The 19,077-nt window shown below is 34.5% G+C and overlaps 1 protein-coding gene across 1 annotated transcript in view; it reads left to right on the top strand.

The window, feature by feature from the left end:
- The first annotated feature begins 8,395 nt into the window (after positions 1–8,395).
- The window catches only part of epha8 (eph receptor A8), a 94,427-nt gene continuing 83,745 nt past the window's right edge, over positions 8,396–19,077 (top strand). The window contains exon 1 of the mRNA XM_065259179.2: positions 8,396–8,638. Within this exon, the coding sequence (XP_065115251.1) occupies positions 8,551–8,638 (88 nt within the window). The 5' untranslated portion in view covers positions 8,396–8,550. The remainder of the gene's footprint in view (positions 8,639–19,077) is intronic.

Raw genomic sequence — 19,077 nt, 5'->3', positions numbered from 1 at the left:
GTAGCCTATATTACTTGCTTTTAATAACAAAAGTCAAGCTGATTTAATGTGGTTATCTTTTTTTTAAGGTAAGTACAATAAAAATAGCAACTTATTCCCTATTTACCAGGAAACTCCTACATTTGCGGACATATTTGAAGTGGTGCTTTGCAATTTATTTACTGTAAACACAAGTATTTTAGCCAAATATAATTTATGCAATGGCAAACCAGAATGAAACAACAGCAGATATCAGCTCCCGCTAAAGCAAAAGACGACTACATGCGTAGACTACTGCGCAGGTGTAGAGCGCGCGGTCGTCTGCAGGAGGTTTGCTGGAACGCGATCCTGAGGTGAAATTTCTTTAAGAGGTTTTAAAAACGTTCTACACTGTGGAGTACAGCTGCGAGTGATGTTAGCAGGTTCCGCATGCTGGATAAGGTGACTGGTATTGTTAATACATGACTCACGCATTTCAAACAATGTTTTTCAAGAAAGTTGCTAGCTAACGGTAGCAGGTTAGCTAGCACATAAGTAAGCCTAAAATTTATAAACGTAACTGGCTTAGAAAACTCTGTTTCTGTCAAGGCACAGTGAAGAAACATTTACTGAAGGCTTTCATTTATGTTTTTTATATGTAATGCAGAACAGCATTTGTGAGACGACATCAACTCATCATCCGAGTGGACAAGAACACCAACAGAGGAAGCCAAGCCGCAAAAACAATGAAAAATTGTCATGACTTTTTATTTTAAAAATTGTTAAATAAGTGTTGGCTTAATTATAGTGTTTTAAAGATGTTTTGAAATAAGTTGTTTTAAAATAAAAATAACAATATTCTGTATGTTTATGGTATTTACCCTATAACATTTATTAACAAGAGGTGAACAAAGCACCACTTTAGTTTACAGCCCGCAAATATGAGAGTTACCTGGTACATACACAGAACAAGCGGGGAATAAGCCCCACTTCAATTTACAGCCCGCAAATATAAGAGTTACCTGGTACATACACAGAACAATCGGGGAATAAGCCCCACTTCAATTTACAGCCCGCAAATATAAGAGTTACCTGGTAACTCCTGTATACATATACAGATCAAAGAGGTACAAGTTGCTATTATCTTTATTGTGTGTTATATTTTATTTGCCGACGTGGCTTGTAGACATCAACTGTAGGCTATACAAAACACTTCATCAGGTAAGTAGCAAATATGAAAAAAAAAACTATTACACATAGACCATATTACCCATAGACGTAAGTCATACATAACACGTAATATTACAATAGGTACCCTGTAGTTATGAAATACTTAGAGAATAATTTTCCATATATTCTTACCCCCTTATTACCCCAAACTTAAAATATTATTCCCTTATAACTACAAGTACGTACTGTAGAGGTACTCTGTTGTTACAAATAGGTACGCTGTAAATTCGGTTTAATTACGCGGTACTTTGCGGGTCGTAAAATAAAGTGTTACCAACACATCCAGTCACCTCGAGGACGTCTGTAAAAATGAAGAGACCTGGAGAGAGCCATATGTTAGCATTCCCATTCATCTCAAGGGCGGTTTCTCCTCTGAAAGCAAGATGAGAATCATGATATCTAATTTTTTCACCCAGTCGCATAAGCCAAAAATGTCATGTGACTGATCGTTCTGTTTCTGCAGGATATGGGGTCACAGCCTGATCTGTCAGGATTGACTGCAACTTTTGAATGGCCAGAAAGACGCTTTTGTACCCTGAATGTACAGCACCCTAACCTGACCCATTTTTTTTGTTGTCCTGGTATATTTAACAGTAGGACCCTAATAGCTACCACTTGTGACCCTTTTATAATATAATAAATACCATAATCGATCTTCATTTTTTAAACGTGTCGTTTATCCCACGGTTTAAACATACAAGTCTGAATATATGGCGGAGAACGGGGTAAGTTGTCACACTGTTCATAACTCCAACACTAGAGGCTCTCTCAAAAATAAAATAGCCATTTTGTGTGACGACGACTTCTATAGTCAACTTTGTGTTCACATGTGGTCAAGATCGCTCTCATCTGACATTAGCACAATTTTATTTATTTTTTGGCTTAAAAAGTAAAAAAAATTGCACTTTATATTTTATGCAATACAACCTTGTTTTGTATGAATGTAAAAAATAATTATTTTGCACAAAATAGAGGAGAGAAAACGTGTCTTTGATACTTTAGCTGAGGTGCTTTGTTGAGCTAACCCTGAGATTTAGCCAACATTAACACACGTCAGTTTGGGGCAAGTCGTCACATGCTTTTCACACTGGAAATAGTTAACCCTGGGTTATTCTGAACCCCGGGTTAATGGAATCCTGGGTTATCTGTTTCACGTTTCACACTTTTCATACTTAACCAGGGGTTAAGCGATAACCCTGGGCATTCATAATCTGACGTTTCACACTATGTATTCCTAAACCCTAGGTCAGGTGTCTGAAACCCTGCTCATACACCTGTTTGAACTTATCAAGCAACACCTTGATTAGTGTTTAATTAGGGTCATAACATTTTAACCCTGCTTCGTCTCACACTGCGTGCGTTTGCCACCACAATGCTGTGTTAACCACACAAAAGCAGGGTTAGCAGGGTTTCATAACCCTGGGTTAATTTTTAGAGACAACCCCGCTTCTAAATTACAAGTGTGAATCCAGACTGATCTCAGGGAAAGTCGTGTTATCGTCAAGCAAAATGTGATACATTTATTTGTGTCCATGGCACGAAATTCAGCTTTTTCATGCCTTGAGCACAAATGTCTTTTACGTGACAATTGAAATTTCTATAAATAGTTTTTCGTGTGCATTGCACGACACCAACTCCAGGCGAGAATAGTTTTAAAAATAGAGAAAACAAAAAATTAAATGACACGAAAAAGAAATATATATATATATATATATATATATATATATATATATATATATATATATATATATATATATATATATATATATATATATATATATATATATAAATATAGAATATTCATTAGTCTACAACTCCGTAATGAGATACGATATTAAAAAAATGTAATTAATGCAACATATGTGCGCATGACTTCCTTTTTTCATTTGGTATGAGATTGATACCATTGTGATGTATGGTACTCAGTAAATGTAAGACAGTGTAAAAAGTGTGACAACTTACCCCGCTCTCCCCTACAGAGAATCAAAATTCTCCCTCTTTGATTTTTAGCATCATAGCATTTAGCGGTGATATAAATCAAAACAAAAGATGCATTTGCAGATTAGCTTGTTTACATCTCTGTTAATACCATGTGAGAAATAAAGCCGCTCTGTGTTTTCGTTATGTTAAGCTCTGTCTTGTTTTGAGAGAATTCTGGTGATTTTGTACCTTCGTCACGGTTAGCAGAGCTGTAGGGCTTCCCAATGTGATTAGCTTAAATTGGCATTGAATCGCGGCATGGAGAAAGTGATTTGCTGGTGCGTTTGAAGTTGGCGGTAATTTCGGGAAGCCTTTGAGTGGCTGTTTGAACTCAATTTGACCCGACCGATTTCATCCCTTCAATGTTTGGTCTGGTTTGCGGACAGCGTTTGATTAAAACTTCACATTAGTCTTTGATGAGAACAGGCTTCTCCTGTGTAGCGCACGCTCCATCTGGAGGACCGGACACCATAAGGTGTGGATCTTCATTGTGACGTGTGCCATGCCCTCTTGCCGCTGTTAACACCTGGAGACGGCTTGGATGAAGCTCTTTCATTCCCTTGTTTTTTAAAGGAATAGTTCACCTTAAGATGAAATAAAAATCTGTTGTGAACCTTGGGGACAGTCGTGGCTTAATGGTTAGAGAGTTGGGCTTGTAACTTAAATGTTTCTGGTTCGATTTGTCTGGTATTAAGCCTGCTTCTGTCCAACTCATTGGTTTAAACAAACATTTTGGTTTGTCCATTTGTATTCAGTTTATATATAATATAGATGTCTATGCAATATAATGTAAGAGTTTTCATTTTGGGTGAACTGCTTCTTTAAATAAAGTTGCACTTTGCGATGATGTAATGGCAACAAAGTCCTGCCAAACTTCCTGACGTAGGACAATAATGCGTGCCATGATGCATTCATGCACTAAAATACTAAAACATTTTCATAAGAAACGAAACAAAATACAGCTCCTCTAGATTCAAGCCATGTGATTAATCATTAAAACAATTACAAAGTTTATAGTTTCACAAGCGTGTCACTCCTGGTTTATATATAGAAGTCACTCGGTGTCCGAGACCCGCATAGTGACCCGAACCATCTGCTGCCCAGTGCCATAGGCAGGCCGTGGGGTAGCCGGGCAGGTAATTCAAGACTGCCGTGTGCCAACCGCTCTGCCTGAGCGCCCATCAAGCACACGTGAACGTCAGGTCCTCAAGCACCATTGTGATGGAGTTTATTAAACACCTGGAGGCAAACCCACGCCTGGCTGGTGTGAACCGTATGCTGCATCATAAGGACACGAGAGAAAGAGTGTTTGGTTGTCACTTGAATGTAACCGCTAAGTTTATGTGTTAAATCCAACGTGGGACTCATCGACACCGTGATGTGTTGACAGAAAACATGTCTGGCCGACTCAGTCTGTCAACGTGTGCCTCAGCTGTGTTTGATAAAAGCGCACATATTCTTCCCCAGATGTAGTTGCAGGGTTGTAATTTGGATTGTGTTTTAATAATAATCTCCCATTGACAGTTTGCCAGAAAACAAAGCTCCACTCCAAACAGAATTGAAATGTTCTTGATTTTAATGAAGGGGTTTGGTTAGGAGAGGTAAGACACATGTTTAACACTGATTACACATTCACATGCTCTCTCTATCTTTCTCTCAGTCTACCTGTTTAATGTACTGCATGTTGTTTTGGCACTGAAGTACAGCACAATGGCTGTCTTTTATTTTTTCAGCACTCAGAATATGTAGTGATATAAGGCAGGTTTAGGGCAATCTGAGGTTGTATAGACAGATTTTTGTTCGTGAAGTTGTGTGGCATCCTTCTATGGCATTGTTGTGATTTGAGTGTACAAATCGCAATTTATTGAAACAATTGTCATGCAATATACCCTAAGCAAGATGCATGTTAATATGTAGGCTGGTTTGATGACTAAAATCATTTGATTTGTGTGACATGAGGCTGTGGAATAACAAGTCAAAACCCAGAGAAACCCCTTCATGGCCGTAAAAAAACTGAGGATTAGCACATTTGCTTTTCCGAAAGATATTTGCATATTTCAGGGCTAAATGTGTAATGAAATGTATTTGTACAAAATCAATATTTTTGATTTAGTCATTCATCATTAAAAAGCACATATCCCTTTTTAAACACAATTGTAATGCTTTAGATGATCTTTGCTTCCTCTGTAAATGACAGTGCAGAATGATTTATACTTATCATCTGTTTAAAGAACCATTTAGTCTTAAAAGTGCCAAAGAATGCATTAAAATAAAATGTTAAATTGTTCTCTGGTAGCTACAAAGAAGATTTGTGACTTTTTTAGGGGCAAAAATAATCCAGAAACGTTTTTACATGTCCATTTACAACCCTAGGATTTGTCTTTACAATGAAAGGGTCTATTATTACCTTATTTGAAAGGGTCATGAATAATAATGTGGAGCTCTGCTCTGATTGGCTGTTTCTCGAGCAGCTTCTTCAGTAGCTCTGTGTGTATGTAAACAGATCTTATGTTTGAGTCTGTATCAGATTAAGATACAGTAAAATCTTCCCACAGAGTGATGTAGATATGTGAGGACATGTTTGAATGAAGCATTTTAGCTTTTAACACTCCAAAGATAAAGGAAAAAATTAAATTAAATTTAAAATAACCATTTTCATACCCTTTTATAATCTAAAGAACCTTTGTTTGAAACAGAAGTAGGGTTTGCATACCGATTAATCATGATTAATCTATTACAGAATTAAGGTTTTTGTTTACATCATATATTTGTGTGAATAATAATTATGTATATATAAATATGCACTCATGCATGTATAATTTGAAGAAAATATATATTTACTTATTAAGTATTTATATATAATTTACATATACAAATGTATATACACATGTAAACATTTCTTAAATATATACATGTGTGTGTATGTGTGTGTATTTATTTATACAAAGTTATTTTACACAGTACACACACATGTTGTAAACAAAAACCTTTATTTTGCAATAGATTAATCGGGAAGCACATACAGTATAAGATCTCACGTGACCTGAATGCATAAACAGACACTCATCCAAATGTCTGGTGTTTCTTGGTAGATCAATAGGTTAGCAGCGCAAAGGTTGTGAGTTTGATTCCCATTCATAGGATAAATGAAAATGTATAGATTGTATGCATTGCTATAGACAAAAGCATCTGGCAAAGGCATTAATGTAAATGATCTCCCACCTCTTGAACATAGGTATATTGTTCATGAAGGGCCGGGCAGAGGGGTGAAGAGCGATATCTGTAACCCAGCACAACATCTCTCCTGTATTCTCAAACAGAGCGGGAAACACATTGGCAGGCGAGATGCAGTGTCGCTTTGGCTCTGAATCGCTCTTCTTCTCATCTCTCTTTTTCCTCTTTTATATCAGATTCATGTGTTCAGCTGCAACACTTCAGATGATAGAAAACCAGCGTCTCTCCACAGCAGAGATACTAGATTAAGGTGAAATAAAACGAGATAAAATGAAAATTCTGGGAAACTACTCTGGGTATTTAATACCCTAGTTGGGTCAAAAGGGAAAAACTCAAAATCTGTTTGTATTTGACCCAACCATTGGCTAAAATAACCCAAAATATGTTAATTGATGATGGTTGAGTTTGTGCCATATTTGACCTAACTATAATAAAAATAACCTTTACACTGTAAAAATGCAGCTAAATGAAGTTTAAACAACTTTTTGCAAGTCAATTCACCCTACTATTTTATTTTTGACCTTAAAATACTTTAACTTAAAATGTTTAGATAAAGTAACAAAAATATTTGTTGAATGCTGCATTGGAATTTGAATTCTGCATGGTTGAATAGCATTTAAAACTGTTGTAAAATGTGCCATATACAAAACAAAAAACAAATGCTGGGTTATTTTCAATCCACTGTTGTGTCAAAAAGGGACGAACCCAGCCTATTGGGTTAAATTAACTAGGAAAATGTTTATATTTGCCTAAACAATGGGTTAAAACAACCCAGCATTTTGGGGCTGGGTTCGTCACTTTTTGACCCAATGCTCGGTTAAAAATACCCCAGCATTTTTAAAAAGCGTATACAGTGCCACATTTGTGACCATAAAACTTTTGGAATCTGTAATAATTGTATTTACTTTATTGCTTCAGATCATTAGATAAAGGCCAAGGCTAGGTTCACCCCAAAATAAAAAAATTTCCTCTACATTTATAATCTCAAACATTCCTAAAAATTGTGTGCATAAACATACAGCACGTTTTGCATAACGTGGAAAAATATTTTCCAGTTTGAAGGCTTGAGATTTTCAGCAAAATTTGCATGTAAAACACAATAATGGCTTTTTTTTTAAAAAACGACACCAGCAAAGAAAGAGATTTCTTATAGATTAAGTTGCATCAATATCAAAAACGCAAATACTGACTCCAGTTTATCAGATATTGAATGAGATATCGCCACAAGCAACACTCTCAGTACAGATGGGCTACAACTCGATATGCAAACATTATTTTATCTCTGCCTGAAGCTTTTATTTAGAAAATCTATCAGACGATAGCGTCTGAGGTGCCTTTCTGTTCATAAATAATAAGGCACTGATATGAAATTGAACTCATTTCTGCTTTTATTTGTTATGTGAGGAACTCTATTTGATAAAACTTGATCCACAGTATAATATGTTTTACAGATTTGAGATTTAAAGGATTCCTGTAAAATGCTATACTGTACTGTAAATGTGCAGTAGCATCATTTGGTAAGAAAATATTGTTGAGCAAAGGCCTCAGTGTTTCTGGCATTCACTTTTATTGCTTGAATTAAAGATGCAATGAAAGCAAATAAAAGACGTCAGTACCTAACATTCAGTCTAACATCTGCTTTTATGTTACATAGAGGGAAGAAAGTCAGTCAGGTTTTGAATACAATAACATGAGTTTGAGTTTTGTTATTTTGCATGAACTTTTCCAACAACACATTTTCTATTAAAGCCACAATATTACCCTGAACCAATAATAATTGACTTATTATCTTTAAACAAAATCTTAGGTACAAAATGTCAATAACAACATTCATCATGTACAAGAATGTGGCCAAGATGAGAAGTGTGCTGCATGCAAAATGAGCATCATGCATAATCCAAACCCTGCCTCATGATTGGTTGCTCTCTCTGACAGGCAGCAGTGAACACGCCCCCACTCTGCGCCTGGTGGTGTTACATGTGCCCGAGTGCAGGCAGGCAGTTTTGAAAGCAGTTCCTGATAGAGACGACTACCGCTCCGCTTCTACACTGGCAGAGAGCGTGAGAGAGCGAGCGAGTGAGGGAGAGGGAGAGAGAGAGACAGAGGGAGAGAGAGATTCTCCTCCAGCGCTGGCTCCACATTTACACGATGGCATCGGACCCGGGGCTGCTGCCCCTGTTAGTGTGGACTATATCCATGCAGGTCCTGGGCTCCAGAGGAACGTCCAGCAATGAAGGTATGTGCATTATAATGATGGGAGTCTTTGCTGTCTTGACTATAGTTGACACTACACAGGGCAATACGTCTATACCTTTAAATCTCTATTAGATCAGAAAACTTACTTGAGAGTGCTTGTGGACATGTCAGTGTACCTTTGGAGAAACTTATGGAAAGGTCTTGCATCTCAGTTTGGCTGCGTGTGTGCGTGCATGCATGTGTGTGACTGAGATATAGGGAATAGACTGATTAATCTGTCACTGTGTATTAAATGAGACTTTCCCATAATAATATGATAACATAGACATACATTTGTGCCATCATATATTAAATCTGTATATTTCAGTTAATCAAATTTTGTGAGCTTGCCAAAAAGCGAAATGTGGCAGGAATAAGACATTCACAGATTTAATCACTTTAAACTATTGTGGGCTATATGGAGCCCCCGGTGTCTTTTCATAACATCAAACTTTCTTCATTTGTAAATTCAATATCGGTGTGTTTGCATGAATACTAAAACAACTGATCTTTGAAGTGTTATATAATTGAATACATATTGTATATGTTTTATAAAGTATTGTTCTTAATGAAACTTATTGCAAAGCATTTCAGAGGAAATTTTGCGCTTTTTGGTCCTTGGATTGTTGGTGTGAATATTAAACACCTCATGTCTTTGTACTAGACAATTGTCTTTTCATAATAATGTACAGCCTTGTGAATCAATAACATAGACATGAGGAGAATGTATAGGATTTCTGATGTCCATCATTTTACAGAAAGTACCCTGCAATGCTATATTTTAAAGTTGGCTTGTATATCAGCAAGAGTTGGCTAAAGGTCTGATATTTATGACTAAATATTTATTTAAATCATTGTTTTATTTGTTTAAATCAGTGCTTGTTTACTTTTCCCAACCCGGGGACTCCCACGCTATCGGTCTTATATTAAATTGACAGATTTACTAACTTACATTAAAAACTTTAACAAGTAGTAGTAAATTATGCTAAACTACTATTTATGTCAGTATATGAAATATGTTATTAATATGATCTCATTCATATTGCCTGGTATTGAAAGGAAGGTAAATATGTACATTAAACAGACACTGAACCATACAATAAAAACATATTGACACTATCTTTAGTCAATCCCAATGCATATTTACATAATTAATTCCTTTATTATAAACAAAATAAAAGAAACCTTTGAAATCCATTAATTTAATATATTGTTAACCTAAACATATGCAGTCTAAAGGGTTAAGATGCTGTCAATAAATCCAGTATCTAAACATACTGTACACAACCTTATGTGCATGAATAACACATTTTATATGAATTTTAATGAGCTTAAATTGATCAAATTAGCTTCCTTTAAAAAAGTTGCTACGTTTACAAATAAACCGTTTTATTTTATTTTTTTTTTATTTTTTAAATGGTATAAAATAAATTAGCACATTTACAAATAAATTTTACACAATCATTTTTTATTCATGCATTTGGCAGACACTTTTATCCAAAGCGACTTACAGTGCGTTACATACATTTTTATCAGTACTTGTGATCCATGGGTTCAAACTCATGACCTTTTGCGCTGCAAATGCAATGCTCTTAGCAATACACGAACACATAAACACATTTATGCCCTACATATCAGTATACGAACGTATGTATATGTATATTGTTATCATGGTGAGATCTGGAGGAGCTCTATTTGCAAACAGCGATTCTGAAGTATTGGGATCCTTCACAGATGATTTATTTTATTTACATTTATATTTTCATATATATCTCATATATACATATTATTATACAGTATCATGCACGTTTACTATGAGGATGGAAAACAGTCGTGACCTCTTGACCTTCCCTTACACTTCAGTCATGACATGTTTTCATCTCAGTGCTTCAGACATCAGAGAGGGTTTGCGTGCGGAGCGGAGTCACAGTTTGACACGGATGTTACGCTCAGACACACTAAGTGAACACAGGGTTTGCGTGCGATTTCTGCCTCTCCGCTCTCTGTCACAAACTGTTCAATACAGCGTAAAGTCCGCTGAGGTGAGGGAGGGAGAGAGGGATAAAAATACTCTAGACAAGCCAAACAAGAGGTCAACAAGATATAAGAGAAATAAACCTGTCAAATTCACCTTTAATTTAAAACCTAACACATTCGAAAACATCTCGGCAGAAATTTGTAACAAATTGCAAGTAGAAAAGAAAACACGAAACACTGGCGCTCTCGATCTGCGAGACTCGCAAATGCTTGTTTTCAAATTCAGAATAACTTCATGTTTTTTAATCCCACATTGGTGTTTTGCTGAATTGTTTCTTTAAGCTGTGTTTTGAAAAGCATTTTCCCCTGGCCTAAAAACAGCTTTTGTACAAGTGTTTGAGTTCAAATTTCTGTGATGTTTCTGTGCGGCCATGAATACATTGCTGAATCATATTGCCAGTTTTGTGGCTTTATTTTTACCAGACTGAATGAGACCTGAATGGAGTGATTATGAAATTATGAACAGGACAACAGGGTTTATGCTTTATAGGCATCCGATAAGAAGTGTTTCACTAGCAGGTGCACAATATCACAAATGATCATTGAATCACATACAACTTTTTATATTGTTTAATTATAATATTTTTGTGTATATCATTCTGAAAGAAATGCAAATAGACCAAATTAATTTCACATCTGACTTGCTCAGAGACAAACACACGCTGAAGACACATTTCTCAGAGCCAAAACTAAAAATACCTTGTTTTCTTTTCAGATTTAAACCGTAAGTCCATTTCCATCCATTACTTCACTGTGTAATTTTCTAGATTGCCTCTTAATCCAAAGCACCATTTGAATTTTTATCAGTGGATCTTGAGAAGTCTATTACAAACATGTGATTTTAGGCAGATGCTTTTACAAACTTTCATAGCATCGTTTGCTGATGTTAACTTGAAACTACATAATTGACACATTTCTCATGTTTTCAAGTCAAATGTTTTCATCTGAATGATATGATGACGAAATACTTTAAAAATGAACTTTATGGGAAACATTATGTTTAAGCATGCATTTATTGTTTTCTTTTTGTTGTTTTTTATGCATCTGAAATTTAATCAGACTAAATTTCCAATCTGATCTCATATGAATTTGTACATATTTTACGAGTTGGCTATTTGTATAAATCCGTAGGAAGCAAATCGTACAAAAACATGCACTGTAAAAAAATTCATCATCATATATTTTTTTGTTCTAGTTTAACTTAAAAAAAAATAAGTTAAACAATTTCAACTTGTTTTTATAAGTTAGGGCAACTCTTCACAGGTCAAAACATAAAACTGTAGGCTGAATTGACTTGCAAAACCAAGTTGTTTTTACTTTTTTTTGTTTTTATTTTTTTTTATTATTAAAAACCATTAATGAAACTCCACCCTAACCCCAATGTCACAGTGGTGAAAGCAAATTATACAAAAATTTACAAATGTGGTTGGTTGGATTAATCTGAATTAGCCACCTTAAAAAACGTACAAATTTAAATGAATGTGTTGGGATTAAATCAAACGTGAAACCAAAGTCTATAGTTGGTTTGGTATGCAAATTTATCTTAAAATAAGCTGTGACTTAGTAGTTCGGACAGTTAATGACAAACTTATATTACACATGTTAGTTTTAAATAAATTTTTTATTTTATATTGTAATATATTTCTGCTTCTAATTCTAAACAATCTGAGAGTACAGTGAATATAAATGCAGATCCATGCAGAAACTTCAAATATATTTTTTAAACTATTGCAGAACACAACGAAGTTAAAAATGAATCAAACGTTAACACTTACATTTCTGCATAAAGGTTACATCATAACAGCAATGCTCTGAAGGCAGAAAAATATTAGTAAATCTTAAAGTATGACAGTAAAAAAGTCCCAAAGCAAATCTTTAACTTCCCTGTTAAGGAAACAATAATTTCTGAACATGACTGTCAAATCTCCTTTTAACTCCATGTGGAAGGCCAAGGAAAGAGACGGCCTGAATCCCAGCATTGCAGAATTCAGTGGGTAACACATTATTTCACAGACTTGTCCAGCAATCAATGGTCGTCATTTCAGCGTCTAGGTTAACTATAGGCCGGATAAAGTATGGCTATGAGTACCCCACTTCTAGCCAAAATAAACCTTGTTTTTACAAAAAAAATTGTAAGATGTCGGATATCTCATCATGTAAGCAAAGTCAACAGGGATTAAAAGATGTTTGGTTTCATTTTATTTAATGATTTATTTGTCATTTATTTTTGGACTGTGGTTAAACGTCTATTAAATTATCACTGACAGCCCAAATTTTGCCTTGTTTTAGCCTAGACGTCTGGGCTGTGTCTGAACGGCTATTAGATGTCTTTTAAATGCAAAATTGCTTGCTACAGTAGGACATCTTTGCATCATATGATGCTTCGTACAGCCTTCTGTCTGCAAGTTAAATCACTCTTTCACTTTGTGTCTTATGAAAGATATGTTGATAAAATCATAAAACGGTATTATGTGTCACACATGGGGAAAATGCATTAGGATTTCTTACAGTACTTTACTGTAGTATTAGTGTATTGCACATCATCGCTGTGGAGAAAAGCCGGAATCGGCACGTGTGTCTTATTGTATGGGAAATTTAATATTGATTTTGGTCTGTTTGTATCTTTGATGAGTAAATGAATGTAAGATGTATCAGATAATGTAGTGGTTAAGGATCTGGGTCAGCGATCCAAAAGGTTGTGGGTTCAATTCCCAAAAGAGAAGATCTGCAGTATGAAAAGAAAGTTGCTGAGACTTCAGAACGCTGTGGCGCCCCTGTACCCATAAGAAATAAAAAAATCATTTTTCAATTATTTTAATTATTTCATATCCCAGTAATTATCCTTAGACATCAGTGAGATAAAATAAGTCTCCTGCATCTCAGATATTTCTCACAATTGTCTCCATTTGAGTTTTAGTGGAGATATAAATAAACTCAGCTCAGATTTGCCACGTCTGCAATCAAAAGTCAATATTATTGAAGATTTTTATATGAACTCTAACATTTCTCATTTAATTTACCCAAATCCATTTAATTTTACTAATGCATTCTACTTTAATGTTACTGATTCATACTCTTCAACCGTTTTCATGTTTGTTTTATGTTTATTTCTCCTAAGCAATTTTAGGAGAAAAATCTGAGACTAAATTCAGACTATGTTATTGTAATCTGTGATTCATATAAAATCTCCTAAGATATGAAAGAGCAATAAAGTTTTCCTCTGGAAAGCTCATGTGGTACTGTGAACGGTACTGTGCAATGTTTTGCATGAATGAAGAAGGTGACATTAAATGGTGATTGAGTTTGCACCTTTAAACTACAACTGCAGATACTGCATTTATTTCAGAAGCAAATATTTCACACGTTTGTACCTTCTTATTATAATTCATATTTTGTCAAATTTTAGAATAATAGTAAAGCCAATAAATGATGAAATAACACAAATGTAGATAAGTAAATTATATAAATGTACACTCTTAAAAATATAGGTGCTTCACGATGCCATAGAAGAACCATTTTTGGCTAAATGCTTTCATAAAGATCCTTTAAAATCTGAAGATCAGATTATCAAAAGGTAAAACAACTACTCTTTGGTTTTTCTATAGCTGTAAAGAACCATTATTTTATAATAATTATATAATATGTTATACAGTATAATAAAAAAGTATGTTACATTTGTCAGCCACCCTTTGACTGTATATCTAACACCTCTACATGCTCTTCTCTCAACATAAATTAATACATTTTATTTAGACATGGATCTGTATTCATATTTAAGGATATGTGAGCATTCAGTACAGTTTGACTGGTAGAAGTACCTCTCTGTCCGTGTTTACAGAGCTGTATTCATGTTTGCAGCAGTGCACATGGAGGAACAGGGATCTGTGAATCAATACAGGCAGTTTGGTGCTTCTGTTTGCTGATAGTTAGGGGTTCAAAAGGCCAAACTTATAAAGACGATTCTTGTTAAACACACTAACGTCTGCTAGCACTTGTGCTCTGTTTGACCTCAGTAGTTATCCAAACTAATTTGAACCGATTTGTGGCTAAAAGAATACGATTAAATGAAGTTAAAGTTTTTAACTAGTCAATGCGCTTAGGAAGTTAGACACCAGATGACCAGGTATATTTATTACACTCTGTCTTAGATCTATTTATTATTATTTATTTATAATTTGGTGCAGTGCATTCTGGGATTGTCTCTTATACCAGCAATAGACATGTTGTTTTAGGATTAGGTATCTTTTAAAGCCTAAAAAAACTCGAAATATTAATTGTTTTCACTAACAAATGTACAGTACACTGTAAAAAATGATTTTTAAGAAAAAAAAAAATATTAGTTACAATTTTTTATAAAAAAATTCAGTAAAAAATCTAATAATTCTTAAATTAAGATGCTTTTCCTTGATGAGCAAAACGACCCAAGAAAAAAAGTCTAGTTTTTAGACCAAAAATTTAAGCGATTTTGTACATAAAACAAGCAAAAAAACTGCCATTGGGTTAAGCAAATTTTTCTTGAATTTTTTTTGAATTTAGTATTAAAGAAAAATGTTCAAGATTTTTTTGCTTACCCCAATGATATTTTTGGTCTAAAAACTAGACTTATTTTCTTGGGTCGTTTTGCTCATAAAGAAAAAAGCATCTTTATTTAAGAATTTTTAGATATTTTTACTGAAAACGTATTTTATATATTTAATATATAAAATATATTAAATATATAAATATTTTTTCTTAAATATTTTAAGAAATATTTTTTCTTAAAAAAATATTTTTTCTTAAAAATAATTCTTTGCAGTGTACACTTAAAACTTAAAATACTTTCTTATGTAGTTTTTTTGTCTTGTTTTCAGTAAAACTATCTAAATATTCTTAAATTAAGATGCTTTTTCTTGATGAGCAACATGACATAAGAAAATTATACTAGTTTCTAGACAAAAAAATATAAAATTTAAATGAATTTGTGCTTTAAAAAAATCTGCCAATGGGGTAAAAAAGATAGTATTTTTTTAAACACTTAATTCATGAAAAAATCATGGCACATTTTCTTTGTCTTGTTTTAAGCACAAATTCACTTAAATTTTATCTTTTTTTGTCTAAAAACTAGACTTATTTTCTAAGGTTATCAAGAAAATGCATCTTGATTTAAAAAAAAAAATGTATTTGTACTGTAAACAAGACAAAAATACAAAGAAAGAAAGTCATTTTTGTTTTGCAGTGTATCGATTATTTTAATAATGAATGTGTGTGCTTCTTCACCATGCTGGCTTCCATGTAAGCATTTAAAAAAACATTATTACTGATTCATTGATAAAAGGACGCCATATCCATCTGAGATAGCATGAGGGCTGATTTGTTCCTAAAATGCATAGAAATTCCGCACATTATTTTGTATGTGTCTTGTTAAATGCATTCTGCATCGCTGTTTCCGACCTCAAAACAAAACAATATGTCAGTCCATGTAATTTGCTCTCTGGCAGCTGTAGAAGAAGCTGAAATAAGAGGTGAAGACCAAGTGCATGACAGTATAAAGAAAGAGCCACTTGATGCTGCATTTCATGACCAGAGAAAGGCCAGAGAGAGAGAGAGATAGAGAGAGAACATAAGACGATAGATGACACTTCGGCATATTCCAAAATGAAGTGGCCCACAGCACACATTGAAGGATCTCCGTGTTGAACTTTATGGCTGTGACAATCTACTTCTCCAGCCATGGGGTTATTTCTGTCACGCTGACCAGATGCACCTCAGCATCTGGATGATGGAGAGCAAAGCAAAACTTCACTGCCGTAGGAGACTCATACATTTATGCTGTAGACTACAGAGACTGTACATCAACACAGAGCTCAAACCGGTTTCAATGAAATTACTTTGAAGTCTGTTTAAAGCACAGGATACATGTCAAGAACAGATCCAGGTCTTTAAGAAAAAAAAAGTTTTGCATTAGAAAAATGAAACTTGCATTGCAACATTATGATCATTTCTGCATTTGGCAGATGCTTTTATCTAAAGTGACTTGCAATGCATTCAATCCAATACATTTGATCAGTGTGTGTGTTCATTGGAAATCGAACTTATAACCATTATGTTGCAAACGCAATGACTTCCAACTGAGCTACAGTAACCGTCATTACTGAAAAATATTCTTATCATTCTGTTCATGCAAAAAAGATGCATTAAATCAGATCTCTATGCATTAATTTTTTTTTCTCTTGTGAACTGTTTCTAATATCAGAAAGACCATAAACAAGACTTGCAGACTTTTCCGAGTTTTAAAATTGCTCCAGCCGGCCCCTGCGTCACAACAAAGAAATCCGATACAGTAAATCTCAGGAAAACTCTGCCTGATCCTCCTTGATGGATTTCCTCATTGCTCTTCATGGGGAAATAATGTATTTTACACCTCATAATCTGCACATAAATCAAAGGTTTAACCTAATTTAGTGATGGGGTGAAAGTGGTGGTAGTCTACAGCAGCGTCTCGAGCTCTCACAACACACCCAGCGATGTAAACTCCGCCATACCGACGCTTCACACATACACATGCATTACATTAAAAAATGACGAAGGAATTCATCATTTAAAGTGAGCGCAGATGCTTGGAAAGGTAGAAGAAATTAATAAACATTATTTGAAGAGGAGCAGCGGAGGAATGGAAGCTCATTCAGAGGCAAAAGATGTATTTAATATCTCTTTCACCCCGTTGCATCAGCATAAGACATGTTTTTAAGCACTGGCCCGGATTATTGAAGGATTGATCTGACGCGTGCTCTACAGGTTTAATAGTTCACACGGATGAGTAAAGTACATTAAATAATTACCTGTAAAACCTTGTTTATACCTAAAATAACCCACGAAAAATCTGTGGTGATGCAAGTCATAATCTCTTTTCCAAGCTGTGATGTTTACCGTCGCCTTTAAGTGCATTTGTGTTGTATTGAGAAAAGTAATAAAGCAGTGTCATGATGTCATATCGCAAATGACGAGGCTTTGAAATCCATCGGCTGTTTTCAGTGAAGCGTATCTTGTGATTGTCACTCGCACGTCTATCACCACGCTGTGATTTAGTATTTACTCTATTGTACTGGGCTACTTTCTATTAAATGCTATAGATTCACCTCAGTGGTTCAGAGAAATGACAGCCCAACACTAAAACCATTGATATGGATTAAAATGTATCTAACTGTCAAAGAAAGACTTATCTCTGTTCATCTTTGAAGACTTGCGACTTATCCTGACATAATGCTATATGAGAAATCATACATAACTCCAACGGATTAACTGATTTAGTCAAATGGTTTTGTATGACATCTGTTGAATATGAACTCGAGCTTATGTTTGTCGCTTTATCTGGAGACATCGAGATGGCAGGACGTGACATTTGAGGATGTTTCAAAGAAATTAAATGAAATGAATTGACAGCAAGTAGTGTGAATATGTTCTTTGTGTATTAACGCTGTCTTTGAGATGTGCATTGTTTATGAACGTGCTTGACAAAGCTGCATGTCGTGGTCTGGAAGTAACCTGCATCATACTTTTGATTTAAAGGGTCTTTGAGGAACCAAAATGAATAACAGAAATCCAAGTCTCTGTGAAGGCCACAAAAGTTGCATTGTTTTTTTTAAATCCATAAATGAGGAGAAAATGTCCAGGGAAAAGTGAATCAAAGCGGTGGACCTGTATTTACCTTACATATATGGTTAATATGTTGTACTTACACACAAATGAGTCACTTTCTTTTGAGTATCTACATGGTAATTAAATGGTATCATTACTGTACTTACCAGTGGTAAACACTTGGTAGTTATTATGTAACTTCAGATAAGTACTTTGTAATACCAGATACATCCTTACAGTATAGTGTATGTATACTGTAACTAATGACAAACACTACTGTACTTACAAATGAATTCACTATATAGTATTTAGTACTTATAGGGAAGTGTGGGTTCATGACAGGTACTTATAGTGTACATATATGATAACTTATAACTAACACTGCTGTACTTACAAATGAATTTACTATATATTATTTAGTACTTATAGGGAAGTGTGGGTTAATGACAGGTACTTATAGTGTACATATATGATAACTTATAACTAGCACTGCTGTACTTACAAATAGTATGTACATGGTAAGTGTGTAGTACTTACAGACCAGTGTAATAATATATGTATGTGATAACTAATAACAAACATTACTGTTGTGCCCTTTTGTACTCAGTATCTTTGTCCGTGTAAGTACTAAATACTATATTGTACATTCATTTGTAAGTACAGTAGTGTTTGTAATTAGTTATCATGTACAATATAAGTACCTGTCATTGACCCACCCTTGCCTGTAAGTACTAAATACTATACTGTACATTCATTTGTAAGTTCAGTAGTGTTTATAATAAGTTATCA

This window comes from Paramisgurnus dabryanus, chromosome 14, assembly GCF_030506205.2.
Source record: "Paramisgurnus dabryanus chromosome 14, PD_genome_1.1, whole genome shotgun sequence".
Classification (NCBI taxonomy): Eukaryota; Metazoa; Chordata; class Actinopteri; order Cypriniformes; family Cobitidae; genus Paramisgurnus; species Paramisgurnus dabryanus.
This window is presented reverse-complemented; position numbering and strand designations above follow the sequence as displayed.